Raw genomic sequence first — 17,897 nt, 5'->3', positions numbered from 1 at the left:
CGGCTTTTAAAAATTGTTTTATTTATTTATTTCTTTAAGAGGGAGAGAGATTGAGAATGGGCATGCCAGGGCTTCCAGCCACTGCAAACAAACTCCAGATGCATGCGCTACCCAGCGCAACTGGCTTTACGTGGGTACCAGGAAGTGGAACCTGGGTACTGAGACTTTGCAGCCAAGTGTTTTGGCCACTGCAATTGAACTCCAGACACACGCACCACCTTGTGCTCATGTGCAATCTTGCGCATGCTTCATGGTGTGTGGCTGGCTTGCATGGGATAGGGGGAGCTGAACGTGGGACTTTAGGCTTCACAGGCAAGCACCTTAACCACTAAGCCAGCTCTCCAGCCCAGACAGAGTTCATGTTTCTAATTTTGACCATCAACCAGTGTGCAGTTCCCTCCCCCCCACTTCCCAGCTCTGCTGAGCTACACAGCCCTGTGGTTGGTGTGGAAGTGCCAGTGGAGGGCGTGGCTGCTCGACTCCATAGAGGGTTAAGAAGAAAATTTGGGATTGATGAGGAAAGCCTTCATCCTGATGGTGGCAGTACTTGGACAAGGGCAGGTTTGGCCATGTCACAGTCAGGTTCGCATTGCTGGCAGAAATCTCCCGACCAAGACCAGCTCGTGGGAAAAAAAGGTTTAGATTGGCTTAAAGACTCGAGGGGAATCCCCATGATGGCAGGGAAAAGGATGGCATGAGCAGAGGGTGGACATCACCTCCCGGCCAACAAAAGGTGGACAACAGCAAGAGAAGGTGCCAAACACTGGCAAGGGGATAGTGGCTGTAATACCTATGAGCCCGCCCCCAACAATACACTGTCTCCTGGAGGCGATAATTACCAAATCTCCATCAGTTGGGGAGACTAGCATTCAGAACACCTAAGTTTATGGGGGACGCCTGAATCAAACCACCACAGGCTACACGCCTTGCATAGCTCAGTCCAAAACGGAAATAGGAGACAGCTGGAAAAGATGCCTCTAGTTCTCCATTGTGGAACTTTTCCTGGTGCTGGGGCAGCTGCTCAGTGGCTCAGTTGGTAAAGTGCTCGCTGCAGGAGCACGAAGACCTGAGTTCAGATTCTCAGCACCCACGTCAAAGCTGGATGTGGCAGCTGTGGCTGTCCTCCCACATGGAGGCAGTGGGAAGGCAGAGACAGGAAGATCTCAGAGGCTTGCTGCTTAGATAGTCTAGCTGAATTGGTGAGCTTTGATTCAGTGAGATATTTTGTCTTAAAAAAAAAATAAGGTGGTGAGCCAGGCGTGGTGGCACATGCCTTTAATCCCAGCACTCGGGAGACAGAGGTAGGAGGATTGCTGTGAGTTCAAAGCCTACAAAGTAAATTACAGGTCAGCCTGAGCTAGAGTGAGACCCTATCTCAAAAAAAAAAAACAAAAAACAAAAAAAAGTGGAAAGCTGAGCATAGTGGTGCACGCCTTTTTTTTTTTTTTTTAGAAATTTATTTTTATTTTTATTTATTTATTTATTTGAGAGCAACAGACACAGAGAGAAAGACAGATAGAGGGAGAGAGAATGGGCACGCCAGGGCTTCCAGCCTCTGCAAACGAACTCCAGATGCATGCGCCCCCTTGTGCATCTGGCTAACGTGGGACCTGGGGAACCAAGCCTCGAACCAGGGTCCTTAGGCTTCACTGGCAAGCGCTTAACCGCTAAGCCATCTCTCCAGCCCTGGTGCACGCCTTTTAATCCCAGCACTCAGGAGGCAGAGGTAGAAGGATCATTGTGAGTTCAAGGCCACCCTGAGACTACATAGTGAATTCCAAATCAGCCTGGGCCAGCTAGAGTGAGACCCTACCTCAAAAAACAAAATAATAATAATAATAAGGCAGGAAAACTCATGTTCAAATCTCCAGGTCCCACATAGCCAGACACTGTGATGCAAGCATGCAGTGTCTCACATGCACACAAGGGGGCACATGCTTCTGGAATTTGTTTGTAGCTGCTGCAGGCCCTGGCCTGCCCATTCTCTCTTTAAAAAGTCATCTAATTTTTTTCCATCTAATGTTTAAGACCTAAGATAGATCTGTTTTTCACAAGAACTGAGCAAATCCTGTGTACACTCAAATATGTTAAATTTAGATAACTATCCAACCTATTTATGAATACACGTCCTAACATGTCATTGTTATAAATAGTAAAACTAACACTGTAATGTTAAAAAAAAAGTTACCAGAATTGAAGCATGCATTCTTAGAATACCTAAATTTAGAGTATTCTATCACCAGCTTTCTTAGAACTCTACTTAAAAAAAAAATACCCATTTCCTGTGTTCTGTTCTTGTGATCCCTCCCTCCTTTCCTTCCTTCTAATTTTCTTTTTTTAAATTTCACTAAATGCAACAGCAGTATAGCATTGAATTCACTTCACATATAATCTCCCACCCTAATATTGAAAAGGAAGCTGGGCGTGGTGGTATATACCTTTAATCCCAACACTCAGGAGGCAGAGGTAGGAGGACTGCTGTAAATTCAAGGCCACCCTGAGACTACATAGTGAATTCCAGATCAGCCTGGACTAGAGTGAGACCCTACCTTAAAAAAAAAAAAACAGGCCGGGCGTGGTGGCGCACGCCTTTAATCCCAGCACTCGGAGGCAGAGGTAGGAGGATCGCCAAGAGTTCGAGGCCACCCTGAGATTACATAGTAAATTCCAGGTCAGCCTGAGCCAGAGTGAGACCCTACCTCGAAAAAACCAAAAAAAAAAAAAAAAAAAACCAAAAAAAAAAAAACAGGAAGATACAGAAAACTACAAATGTTCTCTGTAGGAAGTGTCCTAGGGTTACTAGGGTCCTGGCTGTGAGAGCCTTCTGATACAGGGAGACCAGCTGGAGCAGACCCCAGAGAGGAATTATCAAGACCTGGGGTCAGCAAACTAAAGGGACATATTAAATCATTTAGACTTTGAGGGCCTTGCATTTACTAACTACTAAACTTCTGGGTTAGCATGAAACAGTTACAGATAACACAAATGAGCATGGCTGTACCCTAGAAAAGCTAATATGGAAACTGAAATTTGAACTGCATAGAATTTTCATATGTCAGAAAAAAATATATATATTGTTTATTTGACTTAGGGTCTTGCTGTAGCCCAGGCTGATCTGGAATTCACTCAGGTGTCCTCAAACTCATAGTGATCCTTCTACCTCTGCCTCTCAAGTGCTAGGGATTATGAGCATGCAGTACCATGCCCAGCTAAAAGAATTTTTTTTTTTCTTTTTTGTTTTTTCGAGGTAGGGTCTCGTTCTAGCCCAGGCTGACCTGTAATTCGCTATGTAGTCTCAGGCTGGCCTTGAACTCATGACAGTCCTCCTACCTCAGTCTCAAAAAAAATGAAGAATTATTCTGTTTTACAGGTGAGTATAGAAGGCATAGAAAGACTGAGTGACTGTTGCATATCACATGGCTAGTGGTGTGTTAATAATGCTAGTAACTCGCCAAGTTGGCTATTACTCAATGTTGCCTTTTTAGATAAAATATCTTGTGGCACAGAAGTATTTTTTCTTTCCTTTCCTTTCCTTTCCTTTCCTTTCCTTTCCTTTCCTTTCCCTCCCCTCCCCTCCCCTCCCCTCCCCTCCCCTCCCCTCCCCTCCCCTTCCCTCTCCTCTCCTCTCCTTTCCCCTTTCCTTTCCTTTCCTTTCCTTTCCTTTCCTTTCCTTTCCTTTCCTTTCCTTTCCTTTCCTTTCCTTTCCTTTCCTTTCCTTTCCTTTCCTTTCCTTTCCTTTCCTTTCCTTTCTTTCTTTCTTTCTTTCTTTCTTTCCTTCTTTCCTTCTTTCTTTCTTTTTTTTCTTTCTCTCTCTCCCTCTCTCTCTCCTCCCTCTTTCCTTCCTTCCTTCCTTCCTTCCTTCCTTCCTTCCTTCCTTCCTTCCTTCCTTCCTTCCTTCCTTCCTTTCTTTCTTTCTTTCTTTCTTTTTTTCATGAGACAGGGTATCCCTGTAGCCCAGACTGATCTGGAGCTCATTCTGTGTCCTCAGCTGGCCTATCTCTGCTGAGATTTAAGGCATGTGCCATCACACCTGGCCACAGAAATATTTTCACACAGGGAATCTTTGTCCTGCCAGTTCTATTAAGAATTTGAACAAAAAGCCGGGCATGGTGGCGCACACCTTTAATCCCAGCAGAGGTAGGAGGGTTACCGTGAGTTCAAGGCCAACCTGAGACTACATAGTGAACTCTAGGTCAGCCTGGGCTAGAGTGAGACCCTATCTTGAAAAAAAAAAAATGGATAAAGAAAGTAGACAGTGGGAAAATATAATCTGAAGTTGGAGACATGTGAGGGGTAGTTTTGTTTTGTTGTTTCAAGTGTAATCAAGAGATGACTTCTCTCACAATCACTCAGACTCATGGTTTATTATTTTTATTATTATTATTATTATTATTTTTTTGATTTTTTGAGGTAGGGTCTCACTCTAGCCCAGGCTGACCTGGAATTCACTATGGAGTCTCCGTGTGGCCTAGAACTCACGACAATCCTCCTACCTCTGCCTCCCAAGTGCTGGGATTAAAGGCGTGCGCCACCACGCCCGGCCAGACTCATGGTTTAAACAATGAGTCCCAACTAGTATTTACCTTGAAACTCCCCCCCCACAAAAAAAAAAAAGAATTTGAACAAAAAGTTAGCACATGTTCAAAGTAATATTTCTCTTTGGAGGCTAGGGGACAGATGGCACTATCTTACTTCATGAGGAAGCTGCTGTCACTGAAGGTGTTTGAACAGTAGTGGGAAGAACTGTCCTCTTTCAGCTCCTTAGAAAGGCTTTAGTTATCTATCTCATAAAGAAAAAATTTAAAACTCTTGATTTTAATTTCCTTTTTTTTTCGTTTTTGGTTTTTCAAGGTAAGGTCTCTAGCCCAGGCTGACCTGGAATTCACTATGTAGTCTCAGGGTGGCCTTGAACTCACAGAGACCCTCCTAACTCAGCCTCCCGAGTGCTGGGATTCAAGGCGTGCGCACCATGCCTGGCAAAACTCTTGATTTAAAAACGTTAAATCTAGGTCTGGAGGGATGGCTTGATTCCCCAGGACCCGTGTTAGCCAGATGCACAAAGGGGTGCACGTGTCTGGAGTTCATATGCAGTGACTGGAGGCTCTGTTGCACCCATTCTCTCTCTGCTTCTCTGTCTCTCTCAAATAAATTTAAAAAAATACAAAAAAGTTAAATCTGGCTAATAACTGAATAGCAAACAACTAAAATAACTCCCCATAGCACACTCAAACACAATCTCATTACATTCATAGGACTTGTGAGTTGGACTATGCAGAGGAACTGCTGAGAGAAATCCTATCTCAAACTGCTTTGACCTGTCCCTGCTGTGGGACCTGAGTGACTCCCCTACCCCTTCCCCCACCTATCCATACACACATCATTCTTCTCATTTATACTATTCTTTCCTGAAAAAATATTTGAAGGCAATGTTAGGGAAGAGTTAATTACTAAATAATTACAATCAGGCTGGGTGTTGTGGCACATGCCTTTAATTCCAGCAGTTGGGAGGCAGTGATAGTTGGATCACTGAGAGTTCGAGACCAGCCTGGGACCACAGAATAAGTTCCAACTCAGCCTGGGCTAGAGTGAGACATTACATCAAAAAACCACAAAAAGTGGGCTTGGTGGCACACGCTTTTAATGCCAGTACTCAAGAGGCAGAGAGGTAGGAGGATCGCTATGAGTTCAAGGCCACCCTTGAGACTATGTAGTGAATTTCAGGTCAGCCTGAGCTAGAGCAAGAACCTACCTTGAAAAAACAACAAACAAACAAACAAACAAACAAAAAAAGGGTGGGGGACGGGAAGCATGGAGAATGGCTTAATGGTTAAGGTACTTGCCAGCAAAATCAAAAAGGACCCAGGTTCAACTGGCCAGGACCCAAGTAAGTCAGATGCACAAGGTGGTGCATGTGTCTGAAGATCATTTGCAGTGGCTGGAGGCCCTGGTGTGCTCTTTCTCAAATAAATAAAAATTCAAAAAAAATGACCACCTTATTTTAAATTGTCTAATGATTATATCAATTTATAGTCATGCAAAGGAATACTAATATGGAAAATCTCCATGATAAACACAAATGTGTTTGCAATTATGCAAAATAGAAATGTTGGTAGGGGAGATACTGGTGATTTGGGAATTTTCTAACAATTAAAAAATCCACTGGGGGCTGGAGAGATGGCTTATTCGCTTGACTGTGAAGCCTAAGGATGCATGTTCAACTCTCCCACATGAGCCAGATGTGCAGATCATGATGCAACTGCGCATTGTTGCACATGAGCACAAGGAGCTCACACATTTGGAATTCAATTGCAGTGGCTGGAAGCCCTGGCATTCCAATTCTCTCTCTCTCTCCATCCCCTCTTCTCCCCCCAAAAAGTCCAGTCTGTTGGGCTTGTCTCAAAAAAAAAAAAAAGCCGGGCATGGTGGCGCACGCCTTTAATCCCAGCACTTGGGAGGCAGAGGTAGGAGGATCACTGTGAGTTCGAGGCCACCCTGAGACTACATAGTGAATTCCAGGTCAGCCTGAGCTAGAGTGAGACCCTACCTCGAAAAAACAAAAAACAAAACAAAACACTGGGAGCCTGGCATGGTAATGCACACCTTTAACCCCAGCACTCAGGGAGCAGAGGTCGGAGGATCGCCATGAGTTCAAGGCTACCCTGAGACAACATAGTGAAGTCCAGGTCAGCCTGGGCTAGAGTGAGAACCTACCTCGAAAATCCAAAAATCAAACAAACAAACAACAACAAAAGCAGACACTGCATCTAGATCTGATGAGATATTGGACTTTAGGCATCACTGGATAAGTCTTTGGAGTCTTCCTTAACGCGTGCATGGGATTGGAACAGAGCTCCATCACCATGACTACAGGAGTATTATACCACTCCACAACTGCCATCCTTCAGGGCCAGTATGCTTCTCTGGCCCAGTGTTAGGCTTGTCCATGTGAGTTGATTTTGGCTAGTAAAAAAATGAACAGTTTGTTTTATGCCGTGTCCAACGAGGATTCTTAAATGTGCTTGCATGGTATGCTCTGCTTCATGAGCCTGCCCTTCACTGAAAGCTGTATGCCATGGTCAGGGCTATTGCATCAGCCTGGTGTCAAAATCAGATGTGTCAGGGCTGGGGAGATGGCTCAGCCGTTAAAGGTGTTTGCTTGCAAAGCCTGCCTGCCCAGTACCCACATAAAGCCCGAGTGCACAAAGTGGCGCATGCATCGGGAGTTTGCTTTCAGCGGCAGGCCCTGGCATACCCACTCAATTCTCTTCCCCCCTCCCTCATACACACATACACAAAAATTTTTAATTATTATTATATTTACTGAAGGGAGTACAGAGCTAGCTGTGTTGGAGCAAGAACCTACTTCGAAAACCAAAGGAAAAAAATGAAAAAATGAATCAACTCTGAAAAAAATTTTTTTTTTTAAATTTTTTATTTATTTATTTGAGAGAGAATGGGCGCGCCAGGGCTTCCAGCCTCTGCAAACGAACTCCAGACGCGTGCGCCCCCTTGTGCATCTGGCTAACGTGGGACCTGGGGAACCAAGCCTCGAACCGGGGTCCTTAGGCTTCACAGGCAAGCGCTTAACCGCTAAGCCATCTCTCCAGCCCCCCAAAATTTTTTTTTAAAGAAGGACATTAGAAGAGCTAATTCACCAAGCTGAGTCAAGCAGCTGACATACAGACCTATGATGAAATCAACACTTGTCATGCCACTGAGATTTGGACTTGTACATTCATCTTGTATTATGTCCTTCTTTTCTACCTAATATAACTTTAAAATTCTCTGTGTTGCCAGGTATCATGACACATACCTTCAATCCCAGCACTCAGGAGGCAGAGGTAGGAGGATTGCAGTGAGTTTGAGGGCACCCTGAGACTACATAGTGAATTCCAGGTCAGCCTGGGATAGAGTGAGACCCTACCTTGAATGCCCCCCCCAAAAAATAAAGATTTTCTTCTGTATTAAAGAATTTAAAGGGCTGGAGAGATGGCTCAGTGGTTAAGGCACTTGCCTATAAAGCACAACAAACAACCCGAGTTCAATTCCACAGTACCCACATACAGCCAAATGCACAAAATGGCATATGTGCCTGAAATTCGTTTGCAGTGGCTGCAGGCCCTGGTGTACCCATTCTCTGTGCCAGGCATGGTGGTGCACACCTTTAATCCCAGCACACAGGAGGCAGAGGTAGGAGGATCCCTGTGAGTTTGAGGCCAGCCTGAGACTACAAAGTGAATTTTAAGTCAGCCTGGTCGACAGCAAGACCCTACCTTGATAACAAAAAAAGAATTTCGCCGGGCGTGGTGGCGCACGTCTTTAATCCCAGCACTCAGGAGGCAGAGGTAGGAGGATCACCGTGAGTTCAAGGCCACCCTGAGACTACATAGTTAATTCCAGGTCAGCCTGGACCAGGGTGAGACCCTACCTCGAGAAACCAAAAAAAAAAAAAAAAAAAGAATTTAAAGATCACATTTCTAATATCAGCTTTTTATTAAAGTGTTTCATGAGATGAACAGTATTGTCAATAATCACCACAAACTTTATGGAAACATTCACAAATCGAAACCCCTACTTTACAAATCACACAAGTAACATTCTTCTGTGTAGAAAGAGTAATATTGGTTGATCTGAAGTCACCCCTAACCACACACAAGGGCTTTCAAATTTGGAGAGTCCACCCAGTCACCTTAGCATGTGGGGCTGGCTGTCAGTACCTGAAAGCTTGTCCCAGCAAGTCACTGGAAAAAAATGATATGATCTGAAACGTCATTTATCCTTGGTATTTAGTTTCTCCATCTACACTGAAAATTAATCCTCTCTTAGAGAAGAGTTATAAATAATAAAGCATGCTCTCTTAAAGCTTAGCATACTTCTGTGCCCCAGGAAGCACTCTTGTATGTTCTAAAAAAGGCAACTTACTTGTTCTTGGTATAATTAAATAGCACATGACATTAAAAATAAATAGTTGATTATTTTTTCCTTGAAATTATCTTTCATTCAAATCTCTCTGAAATCATAGTAGTGATCCTAGATTAACAAAGCATCACCAATGCCATGCTTGGTGAATTATGTCACTGCTATGAGAACAGCTGTCCTCCTCAGATACAATTTACACATTATTTTCAGCAGTCTCATCCACTATATACTTACATTCTTTGTGACTTCTCCATAGTCAGAAATCCTGCTACCCGAAATCATACAGAGGTACTTACTAGCTTTTGGTATAATTCCTTTGGATAATGTTAGGTCTCTATCAAGAGCTACAAATGAGATTGTGATTGACAAAGTGAAGAGTAAATAAACCAGTCTGGACAAGACTTCTAGGCATAAAGTGACTTGGTACCATGATAAAAAGATCCAGTACTATGTATGCTGAGGGGCATTTAAAGTGAAAAAGCTTGAAGGTAGAAATGACATAACTTGGGGACAGAAGAGGAATAAAATAGTCAAAACTTTTCTAAAAACCTTGTTATTTTTTTTAAGTGCATGATTCTCCTGTAAAAAGAAGTAGAAAGAGGTGGGGATACACTAACCTTTACATTTTCAGTGAAATTTGTAATACTTCAAGTAGAAGTATTACAAAAATCTCATGACATGTTTGAAACTGCTAGTGGTTTAAAAAAGGAAAAATCATTAACATCAAATAAGAAAAACTGGTAAGTGCGATATTCTTGCTGTTCTTTTCAGTTAAAAATAGGTTAATCGGTACAAATGGACACATCTCAGTAAATAAAACCTCCTGTAATTAACTTCTTGTTTAAAAATGGGTTGGTCAGACATGGTAGTCCATGCCTGTAATCCCAGCACTTGGGAGGCAGAGGCAGGAAGATTACCATATATTCAAGGCCAGCCTGGTATATATGGTGAGGTCCAAGCCAGCCAGGCCTACTTAGTGAGGGCCTGTCTTAAAAAATAACAATACCACACCAGGCATGGTGGTGGACGTCTTTAATCCCAGCTCTCAGGAGGCAGAGGTAGGAGGATCGCTGTGAGTTTAAGGCCAACCTGGGACTACAGAATGAGTTCTAGGTCAGCCTGGGCCAGAGTAAGACCTTGCCTCAAAACAACAACAACAACAACAAAATCCTCAAATGAACTGGATGAAAAGATAATATTCTGCAGGATATTAACCATAAAACCATGAAACACCCATAGAGAAGGCCTGATTGCTTCATTCTAGCTGTGGTTGCGGTCCTTTCCAAATGGCAAAGCATTCCATGCCCTGTACAGAACCCACAGGAAATAATTTTCACGTTGAACATAGATATCTTAGGGAAAATAAAAACTTACTCTACACATTTTTCTATAACATGCACTATTTAGGCAAGAGTAAACCATCGCTCTTTTTAGAGAAAGTGCAGGTAGGTGATCTAAAATCTCCTTAGAGCTAATGGTTTTAGAAAGAAGTCACAAAATCTTAAATGTGAAATACAGTGTTAAAGTTGGTTTACTTCCAATAAGCACTAAGAATTTAGGTGAGAAATAAAAAAACTTTCCTTATTTTAAAACCTGTACTGGTCCCACTGAGATGAATACCACAGGTCACATGCCATGAGAAATTTCCTCTCACTACTGGGCTAGCAAAGGCTAGCCTGGTTTTAGGCAAGATTATATCAGGTTTCATCAAAAAGTCTGTCAAGGACTGATCTTCCAAGAGATTTCCAACACCAACTGGGTACCCAGCTAAGCCTAGGGCAAGTTGATCAGTTTAATGTGATGAGACGGCGGGAGAGGTCAGGACGAACAGGATCTCCCCTTGACAAGCCCAGTACAAAGGCTGAGTGGGCAGGGTAGGCAAAGCACCATTTATTTGTATGAGATGCTTTGTTGACCAGAGCTCAGTAATTCTGGAGCAGCTCCTCCCAGCAGATGGGCTGTGAAAACACCTCTCTCTCCAGCCACAGCTCATAGGAATAGTGGAAATCTTCAGGCAGATCCAACCTCTGGCCTAGCACACTCTGCAAGCAGTTATCCACTGGTGAAAATTCAGAGTCCTGGGGTTTGTCATAGCGACGGCTGTTAAAAGCCTCAATGTTGGCCCTCAAGGTACATTCTTCTGCTTGGAAGTCCCATGGCCTGGCATCAATGTCTGTGTTTGGAAGAAAAAGACATGTATAACTTGGCATATCTCTTCCCTCCCACAGCCTAGTCTTTGGAAGTCCAACAGTGAAATTGCAGAATTATATTTTGTAAAACATAAAGTGAACATGCTGACAGGTTTAAAACAATCTATTTACCTACAGAGTGAGTTCCAGGTCACTCTGGGCTAGAGTGAAACCCTACCTCAAAAAAAAAAAAAAAAAAAAAAAAAAAGATAAATGGGGCTGGAGAGATGGCTTAGCAGTTAAGGCACTTGCCTGCAAAGCCATATGACCCAGGTTTGATTCCCCGGGACCCACATAAGCCAGATGCACAAGGTGCACATAGGTCTGGAGTTCCTTTGCAACAGCGGGAGGCCCTGGTGCATGGCCCATTCTTTATCTCTCTATCTGCCTCTTTCTCTCCCTCTCAAATAAAGAAAGAAAAATAAATAAAAAATTTAAAAGGTTAGGAATGGTATACTTGTTTTAGCCATTATGTTGGCAAACAAACCATTGAATGTAGGTTATGACGGATCTTAGCAATTTATATCTGTAGCCATGAAATAAGATACCTAGTTGAGTAGGAGCAAAGCAGGCCACACTTTTGTTTTACCTCACAGATGCCTCATAATCTTAAATAAACGGACACACAAGTTTGTTATGTGCTATGAATATTCCAGGGACTGGGAAAGTACACAGTTGTTAGTGTGTGTATGTGTGCATGTGTGAACTGAATCCAGGGATTCTTGCCTGGTAAATACGTGCTCTACTACTGAGCTGGAACCCCCATTCCAATTGGTCAATACTGATTCTCCATGTAATGCCCCTCTTGCTCCTTCTCATTCCTTGAGAAATAATGATGCTATTCAAATGGAACATTCATATCCCCTAGGAAAAGCTAGAGAAAAATAACTGAATTAGACATTTGGAAAAGATAGTAGATAAACAACTAAAAAGAAATACTAAAAAGGAGGCTGGAGAGATGGCTCAGCAGTTCAAGGCACTTGCTTGCAAAGCCTGCCAGGTCAAGTTCAATTCCTTATCATCCATGTAAATCCAGATACACCAAGTGGCACAAGCATCTGGTGTTCATTTTCAGGGGCAAAAGACTCTGGCACACATCTATACAAGTGCACACATACTTGTACAAATAAATATTTTTTTTAAATGCTAAAGAGGAAATATAACAAAAGAAGTCTATGGCTCCCTCAGGACCTTTATTTCCTTTCTCAGAAGTAACTATTACCATTTCTAAACTATGCTTCCAAAGACAGTTTCTGTATATATGTATGTGGGTATATATATATTTTTTACTTTATTGTAGTTTATATAAGTTTAATATGGTAAAATATTTGCTTGCTTAAATCTTTCAGAGAAAAGATTAAAATAACTTTATTTTTTAGTAGGATCTCACTCTAGCCCAGGCTGACCTGGAACTCACTATGTAGTCTCAGGGAGGCCTTGAACTCACTGTGATCCTCCTACCTCTGCCTCCTGAGTGCTGGGATTAAAGGCATGCACCACCACCCCTGGCTCTAAAAGAATGTTTTAAAAAATATATTTTATTTTTATTTAGTTACTTATTTGACAGAGAGAGAGAGAATGGGTGCACCAGGGCCTCCAGCCACTGCAAACAAACTCCAGATGCATGTGCCACCTTATGCATCTAGCTAAAATGGGTCCTGGGTAATCGAGCCTGGGTCCTTTGGCTTTGCAGGCAAATGCCTTAACCGCTAAGCCATCCCTCCAGCTCTAAAAGAATGTTTTCAAAAGGTGTACCTGGGCTGGACAGATGGCTTAATGGTTAAGGTGCTTTTCTGCAAAGCCAAAAGACTCAGGTTCAATTCCCCAGGACCCATGTGTAAACCAGATGCACAAGGGGGCACACACATCTGAAGTTCCTTTGCAGTGGCTAGAGGCCCTGGCGTGTCCATTCTCTCCCTCCCTCCCTCTCCCCCCACTCCTTCTCTCTCTCCCTTCCTATTTCTGTCTTTCTCTCTCTCAAATAAATAAATTAAAAAATTTAAGTTAAATTAAAAAATAAGCCAGGTGTGGCAGCACACGCCTTTAATCCCAGCACTCGGGAGGCAGAAGTAGGAGGATCACCATGAGTTCCAGGCCACCTTAAGACTACACAGTGAATTCCAGGTCAGCCTGAGCTACAGTGAGACCCTACCAAAAAACCAAAAAAATAACTACTAAATAAATAATAGACCCAAAATGAACCCAACATAGCTCAGGGAAATTCACAGAAGAGGTAGCGGAAAGGTTGTTAGAGCCACAAACTGGGACATTATGCACAGAGACATTGCCTCTTCCCCATAACTGCTGGCTACACCCATAATGCACAACCCACATTCAACAAGGAGGGTCCCTTAGGAGGGGGGAGGACAGGGAGGAGGTTAATGACAGTACCAACATGGCTGCATACACATGTATACATAACTAATAAAAAACAAAATTAAAATAATAAAAAAGGTATATCTAACTCTCAATTTACTTCTATTTTTTTATTCTCATTTTGCAAAACTTTTTAAAAATTTTGATTTAACTTATTTGCAAGCAGAGAGAGAGAGATACAGAAGAGACGGAGAGAGAATGAGTGCTCCAGGGCCTCTAGCCACTGCAAATGAACTCCAGATGCATGGGCCCTGCTGTGCATCTGGCTTACATGGGTCCTGGAGAATTGAACCTGGCTCTTTTGGCTTCGCAGGCAAGTGCCTTAAACTGCTACGCCATCTTTCCAGCTCTATCTTCTTCCTCTGCCCCCCCACAAGGTAGGGTCTCACTCTGGCTCAGGCTGACCTGGAATTCACTATGTAATCTCAGGGTGGCCTCAAACTCATGGCAATCCACCTACCTCTGCCTCCAAGTGCTGGGATTAAAGACATGCACCACCACGCATGGTTTTCTATCCTCATTTTTTTTTTTTTTCAAGGTAGGGTCTCACTCTAGCTCAGGCTGACCTGGAATTCACTGTGTAGTCTCAGGTTTTAAAAAGGTACCCCCTCTCAATGGCTGGAGAGATGGCTCTGCAGTTAAGGTGCCTGCAAAGCCTAATGACCATGGCTCCATTCCCCAGAACCCATATAAAGCCAGATGCACAATGTGATACATGCATCTGGAGTTCATCTGCAGCATATAGAAGCTCTGGTACACCCATTCTCTCTCTGTGTCTTATCTATGTCTCCCTCTGCTTGTAAATAAATAAAATTATTTTAAAAAAATTTAAGCCAGGTGTGGTGGCACAAGCCTTTAATCCCAGCACTCGGGAGGCAGAGGTAGGAGGATCTCCATGAGTTAGAAGCCACCCTGAGAATACAGTGAATTCCAGGTCAGCCTGGGGTAGAGTGAGACCCTACGTCAAAAAACCACATGCACACACACACAAAAAAATTAACCCCCTTAATCCCAATTTATGAGATACCATATGACACCTCAATACATGTATATGTTGTGTAATGTTAAATCAGGAAATGTGCATCTTCTCAAACAATATTTACTTACTTAGGAGAGAAGCGGAGAGAAAGAGGCAGACAGAAAGAGGGAGCATGGGGGTGCCAGGGCCTCTTGCCACTGCGGGTGAACTCCAGAGATGCTAGTCGCACTTTGTGCATTTGCCTTTACATGGGTCCTGGAGAATCAAACTTGTGTCCTTTGGCTTTGCAAGCAAGTGCCTTAACCATTAAGATGCTTCTCCAGCCCCAATCAGCTTTCTGAAATATTACAAAGTGGGCTTTTTATTGACTGGGGTGAGGTTGTGCATATCTTTAATTCCAGCACTCAGGAGGCAGAGGTAGGAGGACTGCTGCGAGTTCAAGCCACTCGGAGACTACATAGTGAATTCTAGGTCAACCTGGGCTAGAGCAAGATCCTAACTGGGGGGTGGGGCACGGGGAGGTGGGCTTTTTGAGATAGTCTCACGTAACCCAGGCTGCCTTGAACTCTTCTGCCTCTGCCTATGTGCTGGGATTACAGGTGTTAGCATCCAAATCAGTTCATATGTATACAAAAAATAGGGTTTCAGGACATGGTGGTGCATGCCTTTAATCCCAGAACTTTTCCAGTTAAGTTCTTATCGCATGGGAAGTTCTGGTGAAGTCAGGGAAGATCTTTTTTGGAAAGTCAAAACTCCTAAGAAAGCCCAGGGTGGTGGTGCATGCCTTTAATCCCAGCACTTGGGAGACAGAGGTAGGAGGATTGCTGTGAGTTTGAGGCCAGCCTGGGACTACATAGTGAATTCCAGGCCAGCCTCTGCTAGAGTGAGACTCTACCTCAAAAAACAACAACTACAAAAAGTGTTTCATAGCTCATGTATGACAAAGTACATTCTAGAATTTGGGGCAAAAGTTTAAAAGTTTGGTGTATAAGCATCTGACAGTAATGTATTTTCTCATTATGATATGTAACAGAGCTAGGTATGATGGTGTATGCCTGTCACCCAGCTCTAGGGAAATGGAGGCAGGAGGATCAGGAGCTTAAAGCCATCCTTAGCCTCTTAACAATTTGGAGGCCAGCCTGAGCTACATGAAACTAAGGCTAGAAAAGAAAAAAAATACACAAACAAAACCAAATCAAATATGTAATAATTCATGCCAAAGGAGCAGAGAGTAACATCTATTTAGTTTTGTTTAAATTAGGCATCCTTGGAGGCCACAAGCTCGGAGAAGACTCACCATTCCCGTAAGCCCAGTCATCATTCATGCGGTGGCGTACTTTCTGGTAAATGGCTGACATAGTTTTCATGTTGCTTTTTCTCCACTGGCGCCCAAGGTACTTGGTCTGTATCTTTAGCAACTTCAAGACATAAAGCTGTAGCATGGCCTGTTTGACTTTGAGTGCTCGCTTTAAGATTGGAGCTGATTTAAACACCACCAGCATCTGCCCAAAGAAAGAGGGATGGGAGGAACAAACGTCCATCAAAATATAAAGTATGTTGGAATTTTGAACATAAGAGAATACAGACCAGCTTGACTATCTTAGAGATCTTGGGGGAGCTTTTAAGTACCTATGGTCCAGATTCTATTTATTTCTACCCTTTAGGAATAAGAGAGATAAAGTGAGTTTCAGGCCAGCCTGGCCTACCTTGTCTTAAAAATAATGATAAAAAGAGAATAAAATAATTAAAGCAGTAACCCAGGCCCAGAAAGTCAAACGTCGCATGTTCTCTCTCATGTGGATCTTAGCTACAAATGATTGTACTTCTGTGTGAGTAGGAAGAAAACTCAGTAGCAGATGCCAGTAAGCTAGAAAGGAGATATAAAGGGAATAGAAAGGGAAGCGGGGGGACTTAATAAGATGGCATTATATATATGTAAGTAGAAGAATAGATTAATGGGGGTGAAAAGGCCTAAGTGAGGTCAGGGGGAGAGACTGAGTAAAGGAAAGGTGGAGGGAGGGCTAATCAAAATCTAAAAGGATATAAATAAATCAATCATATGGAAACCTACTTTTTTGGACAATGGAATACACAGGAGCCATAGATTGTTACTAGAAAATTATCAGTGCAAGGGATGGGACACCTTCTAGTGAGTTGTTGGCCAGGAAGGTCCCTGATGCCCCCAAAACATTCCAGGCCACTGCCAAGGCCCTTGGTTTCCCACCAGGAATAGATGGTAAGACCCTATTGCTGAAGACTCCACACACTTGGGCTGCAAGGCCACTGAGAAATCCTGCTTGAACTGAGCTGATAACCTCCTCCATGTAGATCAGGTGACAGAAAGCTGGAAGAAGCCATTCTGCATGCAGTTCAATGAGAGAGAGAGAAATTACCAGTGAAGATACTCCACAGTGGACACTGTAAGCCTTATATTTGGCCAGCTATGTCAAATGAGCCAATGGGTGCAATAGAGGCACGTCTGTTATGGGGGAAACCAAGTGCCCTCTAATTTGATTGGAGGCCCACTCCATAGGAGGGAATACATCCCTGATACTGAAAACCTACAACAGGGGTAGTCATGAGCCCTAGGGATATAATGTCTGCTGCTGTCTGGCTAAATCTACATACTATGCTCATCAAACCGCCCAGTAAGCACTTCTTTTAACGTTCATCCCCATATATTAATGCTACTCTCACTTTTTCTTTAGAGAACTTTCTCTTTTCAGATGACAGTGACCTTGGGATGACTCAGAAGGCATCACGGTGCTGAGAAGAAATGACAGAGGAGTGCTCAGCACTGCAATGTCTCTATCACACCTTCCAAGGCTCAGGGTCCATTGTGGAAGAGGTGGTGGAAAGAATGTAAGAGCCAAAAGAAGGGTAGGACTCCTTACAAGGTGCTCCCCACAGACACAAAATAGTCTGGATATTATGACCTCACAGCGCCTGACACTACTACACAAGACCATCATAATAGGAGGAAAAGATGATGGCATCAAAATAAAAGAGAGACTGATGGAGAGCGGGAAGGGATATGTGTGTGGGGGGATTACCATGGGATATTGTTTACAATCACGGAAGTTGTTAATTATAAAATTTTTTTAAAAAAAGAATTAAAGCAAACAGGGCACACACTTTTAATCCCAGTACTTAGAAGGCAGAAGTAGGAAGATTGCCCCAAGTTCAAGGTCAGCCTTAAAAAAAGAAAAAAGAAGCCAGTGCCAGGCATAATGGTGTATCCCTTTAATCCCAGCACTTAGAGGAGGGCAGAGGTAAGAGGATCACTGTGAGTTTGAGATCAGGCTGAGACTACATAGTAAATTTCAGGTCAGCATGGACTAGAGTGAAATCCTACCTCAAAAAAAAAAAAAAAAAGAATTAAGCCAGAAATAATGGAACATGCCTATGATCCCAGTACTAAGAGGCGGAGGCAA

At 43.1% G+C, this 17,897-nt stretch overlaps 1 protein-coding gene across 2 annotated transcripts in view; it reads right to left on the bottom strand.

Moving 5' to 3' along the window:
- Window positions 1-8,474: 8,474 nt before the first annotated feature.
- The window catches only part of Strip2 (striatin interacting protein 2), a 62,942-nt gene continuing 53,519 nt past the window's right edge, over window positions 8,475-17,897 (bottom strand). For both annotated transcript variants that reach the window (XM_045160969.1, XM_045160970.1), the window contains 2 exons: window positions 15,761-15,965; window positions 8,475-11,092 (listed from right to left, as the gene is read on the bottom strand). In XM_045160969.1, coding sequence (XP_045016904.1) covers window positions 10,842-11,092; window positions 15,761-15,965 — 456 coding nt within the window. In that variant the 3' untranslated portion in view covers window positions 8,475-10,841. The remainder of the gene's footprint in view (window positions 11,093-15,760; window positions 15,966-17,897) is intronic.

The sequence above is a fragment of the Jaculus jaculus genome, chromosome 10 (genome assembly GCF_020740685.1).
Source record: "Jaculus jaculus isolate mJacJac1 chromosome 10, mJacJac1.mat.Y.cur, whole genome shotgun sequence".
In the NCBI taxonomy this organism is placed as follows: domain Eukaryota; kingdom Metazoa; phylum Chordata; class Mammalia; order Rodentia; family Dipodidae; genus Jaculus; species Jaculus jaculus.
This window is presented reverse-complemented; position numbering and strand designations above follow the sequence as displayed.